Raw genomic sequence first — 24,911 nt, 5'->3', positions numbered from 1 at the left:
CACATAGGGTCTTTAGCTACCGAGCCACCTGTTCAACAGTGTGCGGTGAAATGTTTGCATCGAGCTGTTGTCAGTCCTGGCACAGATGGCCGCCTATTCAGGTTTACAGCCTCCGACTAATGTGATGATGCGTGGACGTCTAACACCTCCAATACCTACTTATGGTTTCACCATAGTTCATCACTTCACATTAATGTTCACAACAGTAGCACATAAGTGGTAGACCAGCTTCCGAAATGCTCGTTCCTGCTTGTCGGACCAAAACAATCTGCCCTTTATCAAAGTCGCTGATGTTACTGGATCTCATCATTTACACTCCATATCGTTGCTAGAATGAATGGAATCAGGGGAGACCAGTTCTTTCTGGCACCAGAGGGCGTTCAGTCTCGTGGTTGGCAGAGGCCATAATGTACTGGCTCATCAATGTGTACTGCCGTTCCACAGAAGCTGGAAGGACAAAAATAGATATAAGAAAGGCAACAGCAAAGAAACCTGGGTTAACGTACGAAATACTTAAACTGTTCGACGAAAGAAGGAAGTGAAAACAAAGTACTAACAGAAAGACAGCGACATACGTCACTTAGAATTGAAGAAATACGAAAATATTCTGAGGCTAAATTGTTCCACGAAAAGTGTAAGAAAATTGAAAAAGAATTGATCGTCGTGAAGCATTGATTCAGCATGTATAAAAGTCAAAACAGTCTTTGGTGAAATTAAAAGCAAAGGCGTCAACATTAATGGTGCAGGGTAAATTCCACAGTTGCATGCAGAGGAGAGAGAAGATAAATATGAAGAGTACATTGAACGCCTCTACTTGTCTGATGACATGATAGGAGACATAGGAGATTCAATATTAAAGTCTGAGTTTAACAAAACTTTGGAAGACTGTCGATCGTAAAAGGCAATAGAGATAAGTAACATTCCTTTGAAAATTCTAAAATTATTGGAGGAAGTGGCAACGAAACGACTTCACTTAATAAAGTGAAAAAACTTAGTGACCTAAAATATCAGTGAGTCACAGTTGAAATCGGTGAACTCATACAAATATCTAGGTGTAATACCTCGTAGTGATGCTAAATGGAATGAGTTCATAGGTGGGTAAAGCAGGTGGTAGACTTCGGTTTATTAGTAGAATACTGGGTAAACCAGGAAACCTCTGGTTCTTTCTGTTTATCCAGGTCCCATCTCTTTAAATTCCCACCTTTTTGCAGTTTCTTCAGTTTTAATCTACAGTTCATGACCAATAGATTGTGGTCAGAGTCCACATCTGCCCCTGGAAATGTCTTGCAATTTAAAACCTGGTTCCTAAATCTCTGTCTTACCATTATATAATCTATCTGATACCTTCTAGCATCTCCAGGATTCTTCCATGTATACAACCTTCTTTTATGATTCTTGAACCAAGTGTTAGCTATGATTAAGTTATGCTCTGTGCAAAATTCTACCAGACGGCTTCCTCTTTCATTTCTCTCCCCCAATCCATATTCAACCACTATGTTTCCTTCTCTCCCTTTTCCTACTCTCGAATTCCAGTCACCCATGACTATTAAATTTTCGTCTCCCTTCACTACCTGAATAATTTCTTTTATCTCATCATACATTTCTTCAATTTCTTCGTCATCTGCAGAGATAGTTGGCATATAAACTTGTACTACTGTAGTAGGCATGGGCTTTGTGTCTATCTTGGCCACAATAATGCGTTCAGTATGCTGTTGGTAGTAGCTTACCCGCACTCCTATTTTTTTATTCATTACTAAGCCTACTCCTGCATTACCCCTATTTGATTTTGTATTTATAACCCTGTATTCACCTGACCAAAAGTCTTGTTCCTCCTGCCACCGAACTTCACTAATGCCCACTATATCTAACTTTAAGCTATCCATTTCCCTTTTTAAATTTTCTAACATACCTGCCCGATTAAGGGATGTGACACTCCGCGCTCCGATCCGTAGAACGCCAGTTTTCTTTCTCCTGATAACGACGTCCTTCTGAGTAGTCCCTGCCCGGAGATCCGAATGGGGGACTATTTTACCTCCGGACTATTTTACCCAAGAGGACGCCATCATCATTTAACGATAAAGTAAAGCTGCATGCCCTCGGGAAAAATTATGGCTGTAGTTTCCCCTTGCTTTCAGCCGTTCGCAGTACCAGCACAGCAAGGCCGTTTTGGTTAGTGTTGCAAGGCTAGATCAGTCAATCATCCAGATTGTTGCCCCTGCAACTATTGAAAAGGCTGCTGCCCCTCTTCAGGAACCACACGTTTGTCTGGCCTCTGAACAAGATACCCCTCCGTTGTGGTTGCACCTACGGTACGGCCATCTGTATCGCTGAGGCACGCAAGCCTCCCCACCAACGAAAAAATGGCTCTGAGCACTATGGAACTCAACTGCCGAGGTTATTAGTCCCCTAGAACTTAGAACTAGTTAAACCTAACTAACCTAAGAACATCACAAACATCCATGCCCGAGGCAGGATTCGAACCTGCGACCGTAGCGGTCTTGCGGTTCCAGACTGCAGCGCCTTTAACCGCACGTCCACTTCGGCCGGCTCCCCACCAACGGCAAGGTCCCTGGTTCATTGGGGTTGTCTGCATACACAAGTCACCTGATTCACGTAAATTTCGGGGAGGGGAGCAATGATCTGTGACGCCACGTTCAATCACATCCCAGATGTGTTCAATCGGTTTCAGATCTGGCCAGTTGAGAGTGCAGCACATAAATTGGAACTCGCCACTGTTTTCAAATGGTTCAAATGGCTCTGAGCACTATGGGACTTAACATCTAAGGTCATCAGTCCCCTAAAACTTAGAACTACTTAAACATAACTAACCTAAGGACATCACACACATCCATGCCAGAGGCAGGATTCGAACCTGCGACCGTAGCAGCAGCGCGGTTCCGGACTGCAGCGCCTAGAACCGCTCGGCCACAACTGCCGGCGGGCTAGTAGTCGTAAGTTCATTTATTATTCAGTATATGTTAATTTAAAAAAAAAAAAAGTAGTTGCTGCAGTGAGGCAGTCCCCGTAAGTCACTTTCGGGAAAGTTTTCAAAATAAGTTTTGCTCAGTGACAAGTTGTTAGTAACTTCGTTTGTTAGTAAATTGTTGTTCTAAAAGTCCAGTGGCTTACACTCCAAAACCTTGTGTCCTAGCTTACCAGCTCTAAGATACTTCCGTCTTTTTACCTGCGTGCAAATCATATTTGTTTAGTTGCATAGAAATCTGGAAACACTGGGAGAACTTGAACATAAATACGCCTGCTATCCAAGCTTGCGAGTTGTGTTGTTGCACTTCACGAGGAACGGCACCTGTGCAATGTCCTCAATACGTTAAAAGTGCCAGTGCTGGTCAGAACAGTGTTGTGTGAAATTGTGAGAGCATTATGCCGGAGATCAGTGAATTCGAACGTGGACAAGCTGTTGGTGCTCGTATGGTGGGTGGTTACGCAACCAAGGTGCCAAAATGTATGGTTCTTCAAGAGGCAATGTATCGAAGACTTATACCACATACAGGGAAAGCGGAAAGCCTCATCCGCTAAGTCACAATGCGGACGAAAATATGTGTTGAGGGACTGTGACAAATGGTCATTCAAGAGGATCTTGACGAAAAATAAGACGACGACAGTTGCAAAAGTCACTGCAGAACTGAATGTCGCATTCGCATAAGCAAGGAACTACGTGCAGCCTGGAATTCCAAAACCCCTCGTTAGTGATGGAAATTGAAACGTCCCCTTAGAACAATTATACATGACTGTGCTTAAACTGACACACAATATTTTTGGCGCAACGCAATCTGACTTTCAAAAATCCCTACAAAAGAATGGCCCTGACTAACATTAACCTATACCTTTCACAAATCACTTATCTCACAAAAATCTTAGTTACTCGAACTACTGCAATACAGCGAGCGCCACTACTGCCAGCTAAATAAAAGATTCAAACTACTGAAGGCACTAACTACAGATAGGCATAGTTGGCAAATGAAAGATTTTGATAGAAAACAAACAATGTATTTACATTAATAGTGTTCAAAAGTCATAATATATATAGCAGTTCATGACATCCAGTCTTACAAATTTCAAAACTCCGCCATTTCTCTCCCCACATCCACCACGTTGCCAATAAGAAAACATAAACAGCATACTTACAAAATGCCCGTAACAGGTAAACGTGTTGTCGAAGACATAAAACCAGGGCTATGAAGTGGTGAAAGAAAGCCATTTGATCGGGCGAATATTATTGCACTTTTTTCCGAATTTCTGGCCGATTTTACGTGGCAAGAGTGAAACATTGCGGGGATTTGGTGATGATTTGGGCTGTCATATCGTCGTATTCCATGGGCCATATGGTTACTCTGCAATGTCGCATGAGAGCCAAGTACTATTGGAACGTAGGAGACGAGGTACTGGCGGAAGTAAAGCTGGGAGGACGGGTCGTGAGTCGAGCTTGGGTAAGTCAGTTGGTAGAGCACTTGCCCGCGAAAGGCAAAGGTCTCGAGTTCGAGTCTCGGTCCGGCACACAGTTTTAACCTTCCAGGAAGTTTCATATCAGTGCACACCCCGCTGCAGAGTGAAAAATCTCATTTTGGAAACTGTATGTGACCATTTTAACTGATGTGATCCAATCCACGGTAGAGTGTTTGTTCCCCAATAGCGATACTGTGTTCCGAGGCTACAGGGTTCCTGTTCGCTAAGCTCCCATATTGGTTTTGTGAGGACGGTTCAAATGGTTCAAATGGCTCTGAGCACTATGCGACTTAACTTCTGAGGTCATTAGTCGCCTAGAACTTGTAACTAATTAAACCTAACTATCCTGCGGACATCACTCACATCCATGCACGAGGCAGGATTCGAACCTGCGACCGTAGCGGTCGCTCGGCTCCAGACTGTAGCGCCTAGAACCGCACGGCCACTCCGGCCGGCTTGTGAGGACGACGATGAATTGTTCGCGTCTCCCAAAGCCGGGACAGTTATCAGATCTCATTGTTACTGAGCCTTTGTGGTCTACGTTAGAGAAAACTGTGCATGATTGCTATCCATCTCTGTCATCGTTACCTGAACTTACCACTACTTTTCAGAAAGTGTGGAGATTAGAGATTAGATTAGGTTAGTACTTGTTCCATATATCATGAATACGACACTTCGTAATTATGTGGAACGTGTCATGTTAATAAAAAGTGTCTATCCAAGATATTACATTGCACAAAATATTACATAACACTTAATACTTTTAAGTTTTTTTTTTGGTTGGGGGGGGGGGCGTGGGTACTCACTTACTATATCCAAAAATTCATCTAATGAGTAGAAGGAGTTGCCATTATGAAATTCTTTTAATTTCTTTTTAAATGCTATATGGCTATCTGTCAGACTTTTGATACTATTAGGTAAGTGACCAAAGACTTTTGTGGCAGCATAATTTACCCCCTTCTGAGCCAAAGTTAGATTTAACCTTGAGTAGTGAAGATCGTCCTTTCTCCTAGTGTTGTAGCCATGTACACTGCTATTACTTTTTATTCGTTCGGATTGTTAATAACAAATTTCATAAGTGAATATATATATATATATATATATATATATATATATATATTGTGAGGCTACAGTGAAGATCCCTAGCTCTTTAAATAAGTGTTTGCAGGATGATCTTGGATGAGCTTCAGCAATTATTCTGATTACACGCTTTTGTGCAATGAACACTCTTTTACTCATTGATGAGTTACCCCAGAATATGATGCCATTCGAAAGCAGAGAATGAAAATAGGAATGGTAAGCTAATTTACTGAGATGTATATCGCTAAAATTTGCAATGACCCTAATAGCATAAGTAGCTGAACTCAAACGTTTCAGCAGATCTTCAGTGTGTTTTTTCCAGTTCAACCCCTCATCTATGCATACACCTAGAAATTTTGAATATTCTACATTAGCTACCGATTTCTGATCGAAGTCTATATTTATTAATGGTGTCATTCCATTTACTGTGTGGAACTGTATATACTGTGTTTTGTCAAAGTTTAATGACAGCTCATTTGCGGAGAACCATTTAATGATTTTCTGAAAAACATCGTTTACAATTTCACCAGTTAATTGTTGTCTGTTTGGCGTAATAGCTATACTTGTATCATTGGCAAAAAGTACCAGCTCTGCATCTTCATGAATATAGAATTGCAAGTCATTAATATTAATTAAGAACAGCAGAGGACCCAAGACCGAACCTTGCGGCACCCTATTCTTGATTGTTCCCCAGTTTGAGAAATCATCAGTATGTTGCATATTATGTGAACTGCTTATTTCAACTTTCTGCACTCTTCCCGTTAAGTATGATTTAAACCATTTGAGTGCTGTCCCAACCGGTGACTTCTGGTTACTCAGAACATTTAACATTTCATTAGTGAAAGTATATATAGCGTTTTCCATTGAAAAACCTTTCTGGAAACCAAACTGACATTTTGTTAAAACTTTATTTTTACAAAGGTTTGAAGCTACTGTACATACATTACTTTTTCAAGAATTTTGGATAAGGCAGTCAGAGGAGAGATTGAGCAGTAGTTGTTGACATCAGATGTATCCCATTTTTTATGCAGTGGTTTAACAGTGGCATACTTCAGTCTATCTGCGAAAATACCCTTCTTCAGAGAGCTATTACATATGTGGTGTAAGATTCCCTTGAAAAGTCATACAGGACCTGTATTTATTCATTCTGAGACGACTGGAAGGTGTTTTGAATGTCATCGTGTTTCCTACACCGTATTAGGCATGGTAATGTGTTGTGTTTTCCGTGTTTCCGTGTTTTTGTCGACCCCCTGTATGTCCACCTGAAAATTCTGAGATGGATTTATGATGTCGTCTTCCAAAATGGCTGTCACGTTAGGAACATGGCCTCACAAGTTTCACCTCTCATTCATCTCACTCAGTTTTCACTGAAGAGTGGCTCCACACCTATGGACCACACTGTAGATGTACGAGGTGCGACAATAAAGTAATGAGACAGATTTTCTTTGCAAGATGTGGCAACCCTGCAGGCTTGCGTAGGCAGAATATCTTTGACCTTGCTCTATAAGCTGCTTCTAATCCAAGTGGCACATCGATGCAACTGCTCAGTCGTGAGTTGTGCTGTAATAAGTTAACCCGTGTTTGTGTCTCTCGTCACGGAAATGGAACCGCATAATATTGTGCAATGGTATCCCATTTCTTTTCGCATTAAATTGGACGAAAACGCGACGACAACTTACGGTAAGCTTCAGAAGGCTTTTGGAGAGGAGGTTATGTCAAGAGCTCAAGTTTTTCGTTGGCATACAATGTTTAATGAAGGCAGAACGAATGTTGAAGATGAAGACCGCAGTGGACGACCATCAACTTCACGGACAGATGTCAGTTTGGCCAGGTTGCGTGAACTCGTACGATCTGATCGAAGATTATCGGTGAAAATGATTGCAGAAGAGCTGAACATCAATCGAGAAACGGTTCGCCTAATAATAACTGAAGATCTTGGTATGAGAAAGATTTGTGCAAAAATGGTCCCCAAAAATCTCACACCGCAACAGCGAGAAATATGGAAAAAATGTGGCAGCCGATCTGTTAGAGTAAACGGAAATCAATCCAGAATTGTTGAGCCGTGTTATCGCTGGTGATGAAAGTTGTTTTTTTGAATACGATCCAGAGACAAAACGCCAAAGTTCGCAATGGTCCTCAAAGGGATCATCCAGACCAAAAAAAGCTCGCATGTCAAAGTCAAAAGTGAAATGCATGCTTGTATGCTTCTTTGATTCCCAGGAAATTGTTCATAAAGAGTGGGTGCCTCCTGGACAAACAGTTAACCAATATTACTACAAAGAAATTTTAGAAATACTTCGTAAAAGAGTTCTTCGTGTCCATGCCAACATTGCTGATAATTGGATTCTGCATCACGATGATGCGCCATCCCACAGTACAGCAATTTTTAATCGCCGGCCTTGGTAGCCAAGCGGTTCTAGGCGCTGCAGTCAGGAACCGCGCGTCCGCTACGGTCGCAGGTTCGAATCCTGCTTCAGGCATGGATGTGTGTGATGTCCTTAGGTTAGTTAGGTTTAAGTAGTTCTAAGTTATAGGGGCTGGTGACCTCAGAAGTTGAGTCCCATAGTGCTCAGAGCCATTTGAGCCATTTTAAAAAATGGTTCAAATGGCTCTGAGCACTATGGGACTTAACATCTATGGTCATCAGTCCTCTAGAACTTAGAACTACTTAAACCTAACTAACCTAAGGACAGCACACAACACCCAGCCATCACGAGGCAGAGAAAATCCCTGACCCCGCCGGGAATCGAACCCGGGAACCCGGGCGTGGGAAGCGAGAACGCTACCGCACGACCACGAGAGCCATTTTAACCTCAAAACAAATTTCAGTACTACCACAGCCACCTTATTCACCAGATATCGCTCCGTGCGACTTTTTTTCTATTTCCGAAAGTCAAAACGGCGGTCAAGGGACACCATTTTCAAACAACACAAGATGTCCTAAAAGCTGTGACGACGGTCTTGGAGGATATTACAGAAGACGAGTTCCAGAAATGTTACCATCAATGGTAGAAGAGCTGGAAAAAGTGTGTGCAGTCAGAAGGGAACTACTTTGAAGGATACAACACTAAACTTGTGATTCTTCAGTTTCTCCCGGCGTATGTCTTCCTAGAACAGTCCACGGGTGTACTGCTGGCCCATAGTGTCCAACGGGCACAATATTTCGACGATCAGACATGTCACCGTCGTCAGGTGCGCTGACGAACTGAGCTCCTGAGGGCGTCGGCGTCTGTGGTGGCGTCGGCGAAAATGCCTCGTCCGCCCTGGTCGCTCGTTCGTTTTCTTCGCTGAAATTCGTACCAGAGACGGACTCATCAACAGAGATTGCGGCTATAACCTCAGCAAGGCATGGGAACCAGCATTGAGTCTAATTAAAGAGGCTCAGCAAAGAAAACGAACGGGAGACTAGGGCGGACGAGGCAGTTACACCGGCGCCACCACAGACGCCGACGCCAACGCCTCAGCGACCGCCGACGCTCGGCCGCGGGCGCGGACCGCGGAGAGAACGCCTCGCGGGGGAACGGGATTTAGGACGGCCGCCCGCCATCTAGACCGACACCCGAACTGGAAAACACACCTAAATCACCTTATGAACAAAACACGACTAAGACAAAACTTAATATGACAGGTTCAAGGACGCTTGCACGGCTGCAGCGGAGAAACAGCCCTACATACATATAAGACTAATACTCGAATACGCAGTCGCCCCACTCAGGGGAATACAGGCCCACATAGCGGAAAAACTATACAAAACAGAAAGAAGACTAATACGCAGCATCACCAAGCTACCCCCTACAACCCCCAGCAATGAAGCATATACAAGCTCGGGCATAGAACCACTCCAAACCAGAATGGCCAAACTTAGGACGAGATATGGTAAACAGATTCTCCACAACAGACCGGACATGGAGGATATTCTCACTATTAATGGAAGAGAAAACAGAAAACCTAAGTACAAATACATTCCACCATCACGCACAATAGCCCAAAACACAGCTAAAACAATCCCTGACCTCACCCCAATCCTGCTACCCCTAACTGCAGACACAACAACACCAACTCACTTTGATCAAAGAACAACAGATTAACCACAAAGAAACACACACACACACACACACACACACACACACACACACACACACACACACACACACAGAAAACAATCCACCACAGGAAACACAAACAATCTAAACAACACCAAACACCGCTCACCCCCTCTCAGGATAAAAGAGGATAAATAATGTAATACACATACCTATTTATTATATATATTTCAAATTAAACTACTCACAAAAAATACATAAGCAAATGTATTAACATAATAAAATTTAAATATACAAAAGTATGAAGTACACAATGTATATAGCAATGAAAGAGAAAAAGAGAAGAGACATATAGAATACAAAACAATTAGAATACAAAAGACATACAGAATACAAATTTATGTTAACATTACAGGAATTTATCGGATGATTGAGTTGAATATATGTATTGTGTATATGTTTAAGTGTGTGGTTGATAGTGTGGTGTGAGAATTTGATATATATATATATATATATATATATATATATACCACACACGTAAACATATACACAATACATATATATATATATATCACATTCTCACACCACACTATCAACCACACATGTAAACATATACACAATACATATATATATATATATCACATTCTCACACCACACTATCAACCACACACGTAAACATATACACAATACATATATTTAACTCAATCATCCAACAAATTCCTGTAATGTTAACATAAATTTGTATTCTGTATGTCTTTTTGTATTCTAATTGTTTTGTATTCTATGTGTCGCTTGTCTTTCATTGCTATATACATTGTGTACTTCATACTTTTTGTATACTTAAATTTTATTATGTTAATATATTTGATTATGTTGTTTTCATTTTGCTAAAAACCTGCAATAACGAAATTGTTAATTAATTATAACAATGCACTTGCAGGAAAAATAAATTGTTTCAAATAAAAATAACTATGTAAAAACCCCACGGCTGAAAAGGGACGCTAACATGCCCTCAAACAGCCCGCCTTCCTCCATCAGAGGAGGGAATGAACAGTGCAAAAAAAAAAAAAAAAAAAAAAAAAAAAAAAAAAAATCTCAGCTCAGTTCGTCAGCGCACCTGACGATGGCGACATGTCTGATCGCCGAAATATTGTGCCCGTTCGACACTGTGGACCGGCATTACACCCGTGGACTGTTCGAGCGACACTAAACTTGACTAAACGGTAAGCATCATTTTTTTTCACGTCAGTCTCGTTACTTTGTTGTCGCACCCCGTATGTTCGTACTGACCGGTCATGGGCCCCATGATGAAGATTGTGGAGGTGACGAGCGCGAGCAGGCGCGGCCTGGCGAGTATGCGCAGCACCCCGCGCAGCCCGTCCGTCGTGGCCGGCTGCAGGGCGCGCGGCTCGCGCAGCCGCACGGCGGCGTACACCAGCGCCAGCAGGTTGACGGCGGCGCACAGCGCGAAGGTGCCCAGGAAGCCGAGCGCGCGGTTGCTGACGCCCGCCAGCGACGAGCCGACCGGCGTGCCCACGAACACGCACGCCATCAGCACGCCCATGCGCGCCGTGCGCTCCTCCGCCGACGTCACGTCCGCCAGGTAGCTCGTCACGCCCACCGCCAGCACGCCTGACACAACAATTCTGTTAGCCTGCGTCAGTATCTCACAAATGTAATTGATCATACAAAGCGCGAAATCGTGAAATTTCCACGGAATTTTACACATTTTGCTGGAAACAGGAAACTATTTACTTTTAAGCCAAATCGCGAAGTAATTGACTAAACTTCGCAAAATCTCGTCATTTGAACTTAACTGCGGAAATTCGATTGGAGTTATGGTAATACAAATATGGTTCAAATGGCTCTGAGCACTATGGGGCTTAACTTCTGAGGTCATCAGTCCCCTATAACTTAGAACTACTTAAACCTAACTAATCTAAGGACATCACACACATCCATGCCCGTGGCAGGATTCGAACCTGCGACCGTAGCGGTCACGCGATCCCAGACAGTAGCGCCCAGTCACTCCGACCGGCCTATGGTAATACAATCCGGATATCCATTGTACACCATTCCGATATATATATAATATATCGAGTATTCCAAAGACATTCTACAATGTTCTGGCGGTGTATTCAGTATTGTGTGTTGGAAATCGTTGTGGATCGCCAGTGCATTCAGTGTGGTATTTTGTGTTTTGTTTTCGTGCTACAGATGATTAATATGGTAGTGACAGTTTTCGACCGAGAAAAGGAATTTTCGTCAGAAGGATTTTACGTTTTCGACAAAAGTAGGCCGGCCGGAGTGGCCGACCGGTTCTAGGCGCTTCAGTCTGAAACCGCGCCACCGCTACGGTCGCAGGTTCGAATCCTGCCTCGGGCATGCATGTGTGTGATGTCCTTAGGTTAGCTACGTTTAAGTACTTCTCAGTTCTAGGGGACTGATGACCTCAGCTGTTAAGTCCCGTAGTGCTCAGAGCCATTTGTAGCATTTGACAAAAGAAGGAAGATACTTATGTGCAAATACTGCAATGTGCGTATTGAGTGGCAAAGGAACGACACATGCCTGAAACACATTAATAACAGTTCTTCCCATAAGAAGAACAAGGAGAAGGCGCTAACAACTACTAGTATAAAAAGACAAGCTACGCTCACGGAAGTCACTCCAGCAGCGAAACGAGCGAAAAATGATAAAGAAGTATTCATTTTATCGACTGCTCGAGCTTTCGTTGAGGCTAACATCCCGACGGAAAAAGTTGTATGATTCATACAAGAGTGGACTCTACACGTGATTCAACCAATAAATAAGAACGGGGCCAACATTTACTGTCCTGATCATACGAGAGACGCTCAGTAAGTAATGCAACACGTTTTTTTTTCTCAATAACTTCGGTTTAAGAAATGCAGGCTTTTTGTCGGACATTGTGGAATATACCGGCTTCATCGCATATACACTACTGGCCATTAACATTGCTACACCACGTAGACGACGTGCTACAGACGCGAAATTTAACCGACAGGAAGATGATGCTGCGATATGCAAATGATTAGCTTTTCAGAGTATTCACAGAAGGTTGGCGCCGGTGGCAACACCTACAACGTGCTAACATGAGGAAAGTTTACAACCGATTTCTCATACACAAACAGCAGTTAACCGGCGTTGCCTGGCGAAACGTCGCTGTGATGCCTCGTGTAAGGAGGAGAAATGCGTACCATCACGTTTCTGACTTTGATAGAGGTCGGATTGTAGCCTATAGCGATTGCGGTTTATCGTATCGCGACATTACTGCTCGCGTTGGTCGAGATCCAATGACTGTTAGCAGAATATGGAATCGGTGGGTTCAGGAGGGTAATACGGAACGCCGTGCTGCATCAAAACGGTCTCGTATCACTTGAAGTCGAGATGACGGGGATCTTATCCACATGGCTGTAACGGATCGTGCAGCCACGTCTCGATCCCTGAGTCAACAGGTGGGGAAGTTTGCAAGACAACAACCATCTGCACGAACAGTTCGACGACGTTTGCAGCAGCATGGACTATCAGCTTGGAGACCGTGGCTGCGGTTACCCTTGACGCTCCAACACAGAAAGGAGCGCCTGCGATGGTGTAGTCAACGACGAACCTGAGTGCACGAATGGCAAAACGTCATTTTTTCGGATCAATCCAGGTTCTGTTTACAGCATCATGATGGTCGCATTCGTGTTGGGCGACATCGCGGTGAACGCACATCGTAAGCGTGTATTTGTCATCGCCATACTGGCGTATCACCCGGCGTGATGGTATGGGGTGCCATCGGCTACACGTCTCGGTCACCTCTTGTTCGCATTGACGGCACTCTGAACAGTGGACGTTACATTTCAGATGTGTTACGACCCGTGGCTCTACCCCTCATTCGATCCCTGCATTTCAGCAGGATAATGTACGACCGCATTTTGCAGTCCTGTACGGGCCTTTCTGGATACAGAAAATTTTCGACTGCTGCCCTGGCCAGCACATTCTCCAGATCTCTCACCAATTGAAAACGTCTGGTCAATGGTGGCCGAGCATCTGGCTCGTCACAATACGCCAGTCACTACTCTTGATGAACTGTGGTATCGTGTTGAAGCTGCATGGGCAGCTGCACCTGTACACGCCATCCAAGCTCTGTTTGACTCAATGCCCAGGAGTATCAAGGCCGTTATTATGCCCAGAGGTGGTTGTTCTGGCTACTGATTTCTCAGGATCTATGCACCCAAATTGCGTGAAAATGTAACCACATGTGTGTTGTAGTATAATATATTTATGCAATGAATATCCGTTTATCATCTGAATTTCATCTTGGTGTAGCAATTTTAATGGCCAGTAGTGTAATTGATCATACAAGAGTGGACTCTACACGTGATTCAACCAATAAATAAGAAAGGGGCCAAGATTTACTGTCCTCATCATGCGAGGGACGCTCAGTAAGTAATGCAACAAATTTTTTTTCTCGATAAAACGCCTTTCTCTTAATGATGTCCAGCCCAAGTCCTGTGTCATTTCTGTGACACTGTCTTCCATATTTCGCGATAATACAAAACGTGCTGCCCTTCTTTGAACTTTATCGATGTACTCCGTCAGTCCTATCTGGTAAGGATGCCACACCAAGGAGTATTCTAAAAGAGGACGGACAAGCGTAGTGTAGGCAGTCTCCTTAGCAGATCTGTTTCATTTTCTAAGTGTCCTGCCAATAAAACGAAGTCTTTGGTTAGTCTTCCCCACAACATTTTCTGTGTGTTCCTTCCAATTTAAGTTTTTCGTAATTGTAATATCTAGGTATTCAGTTGAATTTACGGCTTTTAGATTAGAGTGATATATGATGTAACCGAAGTTTAACGAATTCCTTTAAGCACTCATCTGGATGTCCTCACACTTTTCGTTATTTAGGGTCAACTGCCAATCTTCGCACCATTCAGATATCTTTTCTAAACCGTTTTTTGCCGGCCGCGGTCGCCGAGCGGTTCTAGGCGCTTCAGTCCGGAATCGCGCGGCTGCTACGGTCGCAGATTCGAATCCTGCCTCGGGCATGGATGTGTGTGATGTCCTTAGGTTAGTTAGGTTTACGTAGTTCTAAGCCTTGGACTTTGCAAGGACATTTCAAACGTCCCTCGTATTGTGCTGCCCTCAGGAAAGTGAAGCAACGACTTCAGCAGGTTCGTTGCCAAAACAGTTCATACTAACTTCTCCTTCTTCGTGACAACTCAAGGCCCCACACAACTCTGCGCGCCCAAGAGGAGCTCACAAAGCTTCATTGGACAGTCCTTCCTCATCCAGCCTACAGCCCGGATCTCGCACCTTCTTACTTGCATCTGTTTGGCCCAATGGAGGAAGCACTCCTCGGGAAGTAGTACACGGATGATGGGGAGGATATTGAAGCAGCAAGACGTTGCCTTTCTATTGGTACCACGCGAGCATACAGGCTCTGCACTAACGCAGTGTAAGGTCGTGGCAACGAACAAAGATTGTTTCCAGAATGAGATATTCACTCTGCAGCGGAGTGTGCGCTGATATGAAACTTCCTGGCAGATTAAAACTGTGACAATGGTCCCGAGTTCGAGTCTCGGTCTGGCACACAGTTTTAATCTGCCAGGAAGTTTCATATCAGCGCACACTCCGCTGCAGAGTGAAAATCTCGTTCTGGAAATATCCCTCAGGCTTAAGCCATGACTCCGCAATATCCTTTCTTTCAGGAGTGCTAGTTCTGCAAGGTATGCAGGAGAGCGTCTGTGAAGTTTAGAAGGTAGGAGACGAGGTACTGGTGGAATTAAAGCTATGAGGACGGGTCGTGAGTCGTGCTTGGGTAGCTCAGTTGGTAGAGCACTTGCTCGCGAAAGGCAATGGTCCCGAGTTCGATTCTCGGTCTGGCACACAGTTTTAATCTGCCAGGAAGTTTCATATCAGCGCACACTCCGCTGCAAAGTGAAAATCTCATTCTGGAAACATCCCCCAGGCTGTGGCAAAGCCATGACTCCGTAATATCCTTTCTTTCAGGAGTGCTAGTTCTGTAGGTTCGCAGGAGAGCTTCTGTAAAGTTTGGAAGGTAGAAGACGAGGTACTGGCAGAAGTAAAGTTGTGAGGACGGGGCGTGAGTCACGCTTGGGAGCTCAGTTGGTAGAGCACTTGCCCGCGAAAGGCAATGGTCCCGAGTTCGAGTCTCGGTCTGGTACACAGTTTTAATCTGCTAACACAGAGATTGTCTTGAAAAACAGGGTTTTATAGCTGAAAGAGTGTGGAATAATATGGAGTTTTGGAATCCTGAATAAAACCAACCTCCTTTCAGGAAACAAACAAACAAAAAAAAAATGTTGCATCGCTTACTGGGCACCCCTCGTACAATGAAGGCTTTAAACGATCGATTGGTTTAGTCGCTGCTGAATCTTCCAGGATGTATAGGCATGGTCCACGAAACTATTTCGTTGCTGTCATTTCATTCAGAACTGCGCTGGACATCTGCATAGGTGCTTCTGGCTCCGCTTGCCTTGCCGACTGGCGGTTTTTTTGCTCTAAGGACGAGAGCAGGCCGTTGGGAATAACTGGGAAGGGCATAACAGTTCTGGAATTCACTTGACGACCAGAGAAAGCCTCCAAAAATTCGTGGTCGGAACTGTGGGATCGAAACAATTTTAATTTGAAAATAAAAATTGTATGTACAAGTATGTTTTGTGCGTTTGAGAGCGACATAAATACCATGAAAAGAGGATATGGTAAGATCTACATTCTACACTGGAGCTACAAGTGTGAATACATGTCTGAAGGAACATAAAAGGTTTTGTTAGTTAGGGAAAGTAGAAAAATCAGCTGTAGCAGAGCCTGCTCTTCAGTCAGAAAAACAGGAAGTGAAAAATTTTACCTACAGTGACGAACTATTTTCCATTGCTATACAGAGAAGCCATCTAAATACGAGGCGTGTTTTTTACGTAAGTACCGTTTTGAAATTAAAAAAAGACGTGATAAGATATCTCAATAATTTTATTTTTACATGAAAGCCTGTACCTTAATCTACGCACTGACGCCATTACAGTCTGATTCTTCCTTGTTTACGTTGTGTACTGAGTGTTTAAGATGCCTGCGATAATCGTGAGTCCCGCCGACTATCAAGCACGAGCTGTTATAAGATTTATTAGTGCTAAAGGCCTATAAGCGATCGGTATTTATCGTGCGATCTGTGCAGTTTACGGAGAAAACATTATGAGTGATGGAATGGTAAGAACGTGGGTGAGAGCATTTAAAGATGGCCGCACAAATGTGCATGATGAACAACGGAGTGGGCGTCCTTCGGTCGTTAATGAAAGTTTAGTGCAGGAAGTGGACAATAAGTTGAGAGAAAACAGACGCTTTACGATTTCCTCCCTGCGGGATGACTTTCCTTATGTTTCTCGCAGTGTTTTGTATGGCATTGCGACCGAGCACTTGAATTACCGAAAACTGTGCGCACGTTGCGTACCGAAAATGTTGACGGATGTGCACAAAACCAAATGTTTAGACAGTGCACTGACTTTCCTTGAGCGGTACCACAACGACGGTGATAATTTCTTAAGCCAAATTGTTACGGGCGATGAAACATGGGTGGCCTACGTCACACCTGAATCAAAGCAACAGTCCATGGAAGTTGAGCAAGGGCATCGTTTTGATGCAAGACAATGCCCGTCCGCATTTGGAGAATCAGACCAAAGATCTCATCACGTCTTTTCCATGGGAAACTCTAGATCAGGGGCGGGCAAGCGTTGCACGCTGCTCATGAGCGCACAGCGCTGCTCGTGTGCTGCTCGCGTGCAATCGTCGACTGGGGCTGTGGCGACAGCCGGCAGGTTGCGGCAGTGTAGTGCCAGGCTAAGCTGCGGACGTTGATGCGTAGCGTAGCGACCACTACGTAGTGAACGTTGTATTTCAAGACCCGGAAAACGCAGAGTGAAACAATGAAACTGAGAAGTGGAGATTTGCTATCTTTTAAAAAGTAATGGGAGAATCATTTTTTCTTTGTGCTAAAATGTGAAAATTCGAAATGTTTAATATGTGGCAGTATTCTCGCTGGTCAGCGGAAGTTTGGTATTGAAGGCCATTATAACAATTTTCAGAAGGACGAGTACAATTTATTGTCGGATTCTGAGCGGATGGGGAAATTGACTGAGCTTAAGAAGAGCGATCTGACGATACTAGATGAATCTGTCGTAGTTGCTGTTGTCACGAGAGATCTGCGACTTCCTTTCCTCATGTCTCTCATCTAACTGATTTAACATTTTATGGACCACTGTTTTCAGTTTTTCACGACGACAACAATAATAGCCCAGCGGTACGTACAGTTATAAGATTGCGCTTAATATAGCGAGAGCTGGAAAACCATTTGCTGAATTAGTAAGTGTCCGTTAAGAGCAAACATCAGAGATGAAAATTTAAGTAACTGTTTGCGTTTTTCTGTATGTAGAAATTTTGTTCCACTCCACCTGTGATAATTAAATAAAACGTATCGTAGGTAACAAGTACTCTTTCAAACCAAGATATCTTTCAAACACTCCTACTAATCGTATTCCTTCATTCAATAAAGCAAGCTAGGAAACAAAATGCATTGCACAGGAAGGAGCGGACAGAAGGTATGGTGGGGAGGGGAGGTAAGCGGGTGGCCAGCTTGCCCCTGTGTGCACGCAGAACACCTGTTAACTGCACGCGTGCAAGTGCACCGCACACGTGCAGGATTCCTGCCCGCCCCTGCTCTAGATCATCCTCCGTACAGCCCCGATCTTGCGCCCAGTGACTACCATCTGTTCCTGCACTTGAAGAAACACCTGGGCGTTCAGCGTCTTCAAGATGATGACGAAGTGAAAACAATGGTGATGCAGTGGTTAACAGGTCAGGCGGCAGACTTCTGTGAGGAAGGTATTCAAAAACTGGTACAACGTTATGACAAGTGCCTCAATATTGACGGAAATTATGTAGAAAAGTAGATTAAGGTACAGGCTTTCATGTAAAAATAAAATTATTGGGATATCTTAGCATGTATTTTTTTAATTTCAAAAACGTACTTACTTATAAAACACGTCTCGTATTTAAACGTGAGAACACTTTTGACAAAAAAGAAGAAGCCATGAAACAGTGATATACAGGGTGCAGAAAAAAATGCCACACTTTGCAGTCGGCATGCGATTTCTCATCCCAGTTCAAGACAAAAATGTTTCTAGCAAAACTTATCCCCCCCAATAGGTTCAATAGAAATGCGATTTAAGAATCGAGGCTCTGGCAATGCTGTAACTGCGTGCAGTGCGGCCAGGAACAGGTAGCATGAACTCTGCGCTGTACCAGAGCGGCCCCATTAGATCAGTGAGACGAGGCAATGCCATGCGGAACGGACATTCAGACTCGCCGATGATTATAGTGGATACAGTAACATTGTCTGTGTCCAATTAGGCACAAAAACACGATAGGCAGGTTACTCTAGATTGCACATTACGCTACGCACACTAATTGCATTCTGTACATTTGACGTCCAGGATTATCTTCACAGAGCCAGAGAAGACATTCAAAGCGACAACCTTGCATTTGCAAACACTTCGCCACTCGCTGGATCATACTTTGCTGGACCCTACGCAACAAACCAGCATCCACCATTGTCGAAGCGGCATGCACAGGAGCTATTAGGTCTTATAAATCCATAAGTGGAGTACAGTAAACATGTTCCTTTAGGTCCCCAAAAGTAAGAATCTAATCGGTGAAGATCTGGGAACGTAGATACCAGAACCTTGGACCTCTGCAACCGTCCATTTCCCTGCAAAAAGCTTGACGTAAATAGTCACACACATTCATTCCAAAATGTGGCGGTGCAGCATCATGTTGAAACACTATAGCTGTCGCCAAACACCAAGTGGGACGTTTTCTAATGCCTCAGGCAAAGTATTGCAAAGAAACGTACGAGACAGTTGCGCATTCAAATTACCTGGAAATAGGTAAGGACCCAAAAGCACTCCTCCCACGATCCCAGCCCACAGGTTTATGCCAAAGCGTGCCTCAAGTGCGTTATGTTCCGACCAAGAATGGACAGTGTCTTGAAAGGAGGATATAAGATGAACATCAACAAAAGTAAAACGAGGATAATGGGATGTAGTCGAATTAAGTCGGGTGATGCTGAGGGAATTAGATTAGGAAATGAGACACTTAAAGTAGTAAAGGAGTTTTGCTATTTGGGGACAAAAATAACTGATGATGGTCGAAGTATACAAGATATAAAATGTAGACTGGCAATGGCAAGGAAAGCCTTTCTGAAGAAGAGAAATTTGTTAACATCTAGTATAGATTTAAGTGTCAGGAAGTCGTTTGTGAAAGTATTTGTATGGAGTGTAGCCATGTATGGAAGTGAAACATGGACGATAAATGGTTTAGACAAGAAGAGAATAGAAGCTTTCGAAATGTGGTGCTACAGAAGAATGCTGAAGATTAGATGGGTAGATCACATAACTAATGATGAGTTATCGAATAGAATTGGGGAGAAGAGGAGTTTGTGGCACAACTTGACAAGAAGAAGAGACCGGTTGGTAGGACATGTTCTGAGGCATCAAGGGATCACAAATTTAGCATTGGAGGGCAGCGTGGAGGGTAAAAACCGTAGAGGGAGACCAAGAGATGAATACACTAAGGAGATTCGGAAGGATTTAAGTTGCAGTAAGTACTGGGAGGTAAAGAAGCTTGCACAGGATAGGGTAGCATGGAGAGCTGCATCAAACCTGTCTTAGGACTGAAGACCACAACAGCAACAACAACAAGAATGATGTTGTGGTGGTTGAAAATACCTTCCTGAGTGAAGCTAGATTTGCCAGTTCGCATCACGCTATTTATAATATCTTCGTTATCTTCCACCTGATGCAAAAGCCTTTCATAAAACTGTACTCGTCTAATGAGGTAGTCTAGCCACTAGTGTTAATATGTAATGATATGGATGCAGTTCTTCATTGTGCAACAATTCAATAACCAGTCTTTGAAGTACCTGGAACCGCCTTGCAATAAAGATGACTAGTGAACAGTTTCAACTGTTTGTGCAGTAAATCTAGTCCTTGGACAGCCTCCTAAGATTTGCGATTTCACGAAGGTGTTGCTTCAGGCGACGAAAAATATTGTATAGAATTATATATTAATACCTTCAGCTGCTGACGGGCATTGATATATATCAATGGGGACAGGTGAAAATGTGTGCCCCGACCGGAACTCGAACCCGGGATCTCCTGTTTACATGGCAGACGCTCTATCCATTTGAGCCACCGAGGGCACAGAGGATAGTGCGACTGCAGGGACCACCTCGCGCACGCCTCCGCGAGACCCACATTCTCACCTCCACACACTACATTCGTAGTGTCCCTACCCAACACACTCATTACTCGAGGAAGACATCCTTACCAAGTCCCGTAAGAGTTCGGGGAATATGTGTGCATCGGCACAGAAGAGGGAGGTCATGGCCGGTATTACCAGAACATGTGAGAACATGTCCGAAACAACAGACACCATATCCATATAAGTATAAAAATATTCGTATCGGGATGGCGCCTTTGTGGGTACCGTGCAGCATATGCACAAGCAGCAACAGCACGCGGCCGTTGGGACCGAGCGGTTCTAGGCGCTTCAGTCCGGAACCGCGTGACTGCTACGGTCGCAAGTTCGAATCCTACCTCGGGCATGGATGTGTGTGATGTCCTTAGGTTGGTTAGGTTTAAGTAGTTCTAAGTTCTAGGGGATTGATGACCTCAGATGTTAAGTCCCATAGTGCTCAGAGCCATTTGAACCATTTGAGCAGCAGCAGCTTGGTTATGAGATGCACCCAGCACCAAAAACATATCGATGTACTCCATCGCGAAGCCACTCCGTATGAATCTGGCAGGACCAGTTATGGTTGTGCAGTGCGTGGTTAATAGACACATGTATGCACTTTAATGGATCCCACTGATATGTGATAGACTATTGTCATGTGAGAAAATGATGTCTTGCTTATAAACGGTGAGAACTAGGGAAAGGATGCCTAAAAAAATATAAAAAAGGACCCTGAGAGGATTTGAACCATAGCTTCATGCTGGATGAGTATTTGACGTCCCAGCAGTCTACCCAGTGAGCTACGATGGCTTATATGGTAGGGTGGGGTGATACACATGCACTGCACGATGCGATTGTTGCCAGTTCCTCCTTTTAATACCCGTGTTTTCAAAATGCACCTGATCTAATTTTGCTAGATAAACTTTTCCTTTCAGTCTGGATGAGGAATCGCGTGCCAGCCTCCAAGTGCAGCATTTTTTTTCTTCGTCTTGTATAGACAGTAGCTATGCAGAATATATAGCTAAGTTTTGTGTTTAATAGACGACAGTCCAATAGTTCAGTTTTGGTCTTTGACAACGATTATTTCCACCGAACACTTGTAAATTCCTCCACACCCCGTTTTCGTGGTATTCATGTCGCTGTACGACGTCCGACCCGTCGGATGGCAATATTCAGCGGATCCAGGAACACCTCCGATGATGTCTAGCGCAGTGTGAGCGAACGTCAGAATCAAAAAAAATTAGTGGATCACGACGATACAGCCCAGAAGATTGATCAACGAGTATTTATTCTAATTACCAAGGAATTGCCCTTTTGAATTTGGCCTTTAATATTTTGTGTGGTATTAACTATAACAGAGTGGCTCCATAGTGCTTAGGGCCATATGCAGAACAGGTTTTTGTAAAATTAGTAAAATTTGGACCAAACTGCTTAGCCCATCGGTCCCTAAGCTTACACATTACTTAATCTAACTTAACTTAAAAGTAACTTACGCTATGGACAACACACACACAACCATGCCCGAGGGAGTACTCGAACCTCCGACGAGGGGGAGGGGGGGGGGGGACCATGACAAGACGCCCCTGACCGCGCGGCTAACCCCTCGCGGCAACAGGTGTTTTTGGAGAATATCAGTGTGGCTTTCGGTCTCAACAAAAGATCCGATATTTGTCTTGAGGCGAATAAAGGAAAAGGCATATGACCGAATACTGAGCTTCACAACGCAATAATGAATAACGAAACAGGAATGCATATGACTCACTATGAACAACATCATATTGACAGCTTCATCATGGCCAAATTAGATATGAAGTCAGCATCCATGCAAGAATAAAAGTTTATATGTCTGATAGCTCTGCAGATGATTAACGGAATGAGATGATAGGACAAAAAAATTTTGACAGTTAACTGTCACCAAAATTTAATTCTGTTGGGGGACTCGAATTCGACGTACAAAGCACAGTGTGATCATTCCTAACAGTTTAAGAATCTTGAAAAAAAAAAAAGGTTTCGTATTTGGAAAAGATCTGGACGGACAGAAAGGTTTGAGATACATTGCATAATGGTAGGACAGGGATTTCGAAACCAGACTTTTACTGGAAACTATTTCCAAGACAGATGTCCACTCCTATCATAATTTATTGATTATGAACTGCAGATTGAAACAAATAAATTGCAGAAACTCAAAAAATTAAGGAGAAGGGTTCTGGATATATTGAAAGAATCAGAAGTTGCTGGGAGTCCCAAAGAGAGACTTAGGCAGTGATTAAGAGAAACAGGGAAAAGAAATACAATAGGAGCTTTGAAAGAAGAAATAGTGAAGAAAGCAGAGGATGAAATACTCAAAAAAACAAAGCCCAGCAAAATTCCTTGGATAACACGGAAGATATAGAATAATAATTAACGAAAGGAGAAAATATATAAATGCAGAAAAGGAAAAAGCAAAAGGGAATACAGACATTTAGAAAATGATATTGACAGAATATGTAAAATGGCAAATCAAGAATGGCTACATGGGGAAAACAAAACTATAGAAGCATGTACGGCGGTATGGAAGATAGAGTAGCCTGTGGGAAGATTAAAAAGACCTTTGGAGAAAAGAGCAGGACATGTGTGAATATTAAGAGCTCAGATGATAAGCAAGACGTAAAACGGAATGCAACGGTGAAATGAGGAAAGGATATAAAGATGGTATGTACAAGGGAAACGAACTTTAAGGCAGTATTATACAAAGGAAAGATGAAATCGATTAAGATATGAGAGATATTATACTGTGAGAATGATCTTACAGAGCTCTGAAACGTGTAAGTAGAAAAAAGGTCTCTCGAGTAGGCGTTTTCCCTCAAAATAACTGATATCCTTTGGAGAACATACCATGACAAAACTATTGCATCTATTATTCAAGATGTATAAGATAGGCGAAATATTCACAGGTTTTAAGGAGAATATAATAATTCCAATTCTAACGAAGGCAGCTGCTGATATGTGTAAATATTCCCGAACCAAACATAATAAGTCATGGTTGCATAATAAAGACACGAATTATTTATGGAAGAACGGAAAAACTGGCAGAAACCGAACTGAGAGATTAGTTTCATTCCGAAGAAATTTAGGAACACGCGAGGCAATACTGACGTTACAGCTTATCTCACAAAATAATTGAAGAAAGGCAAACCTGCTTTTGTAGTATTTGTAGAATTAGAAAAAGGTGTTGAAAGCGTTGACTAGAATGCGCCCATTGAAATTTTGAAGGTAGCAGAGATAAAATATAGAGAGTGGAAGTTTGTTTACAACTTGTAGAGAAAGCAGAGAAGAGTTGTGATAGTCGAAACACATGAAAGGGAAGCAGCTGTTGAGAAGGGAGTGAGAAAGGACTGTGGTCTGCCCCCGATGTTATTCGATCTGCACATTGAGCATGCACTAAAGGAAACTTAAGAAAAGTCTGGAAAGGGAACTGAAGTTCATGGAGACTATATAAAACTTTGAGGTTTGCTGCTGACATTGTCATTGTGTTAGAGACGGAAAATCGTTTGAACGGATTGAACAGCGTGTTGGAAAGAGATTATACAACGGCGTGCAAAAATTAAAGACGAAAGTAACTTTCGCATGGTGTGTCACTGCAAAGCAATATAGCTCAATGAAACTGGACAATGCATAAAAGGAACTGCTACAGTACAGGGCAGAAGGTAAATGAACGAAATTCGCAATGACACGAACAGAAAGGAAACTTTTATTCATCATCATCATCACCTTCGTCTCCTTCCAAGGTTTGTAATCAACTGTTCTGGTCTCTATTATCCAGCCATCCATCCATCTCTTATGAGGTCTACTTAGTTCTGTTTCCAGTCAGCCGATAATTCATTTTCTTCTCTTGGTAAGCTGTTTTATGTCATTCTAGCAACATAATCCTTCCATTTCGTTCTATTCTATTCTATATTTTTATTAACTGGAAAGACCTTTAAATATATTATTGTTTCATTCCTTATTTCATCCATTTTATTACAGCCTCCTACATATCTC

At 43.1% G+C, this 24,911-nt stretch overlaps 1 protein-coding gene across 1 annotated transcript in view; it reads right to left on the bottom strand.

Moving 5' to 3' along the window:
- LOC126159426 (solute carrier family 46 member 3-like) overlaps nt 1–11,274 on the bottom strand; it is a 64,534-nt gene extending 53,260 nt beyond the window's left edge. The window contains exon 1 of the mRNA XM_049916528.1: nt 10,878–11,274. Coding sequence (XP_049772485.1) covers nt 10,878–11,274 — 397 coding nt within the window. The remainder of the gene's footprint in view (nt 1–10,877) is intronic.
- Nucleotides 11,275–24,911: the final 13,637 nt, after the last annotated feature.

Source organism: Schistocerca cancellata, chromosome 2 (genome assembly GCF_023864275.1).
Source record: "Schistocerca cancellata isolate TAMUIC-IGC-003103 chromosome 2, iqSchCanc2.1, whole genome shotgun sequence".
In the NCBI taxonomy this organism is placed as follows: Eukaryota; Metazoa; Arthropoda; class Insecta; order Orthoptera; family Acrididae; genus Schistocerca; species Schistocerca cancellata.
This window is presented reverse-complemented; position numbering and strand designations above follow the sequence as displayed.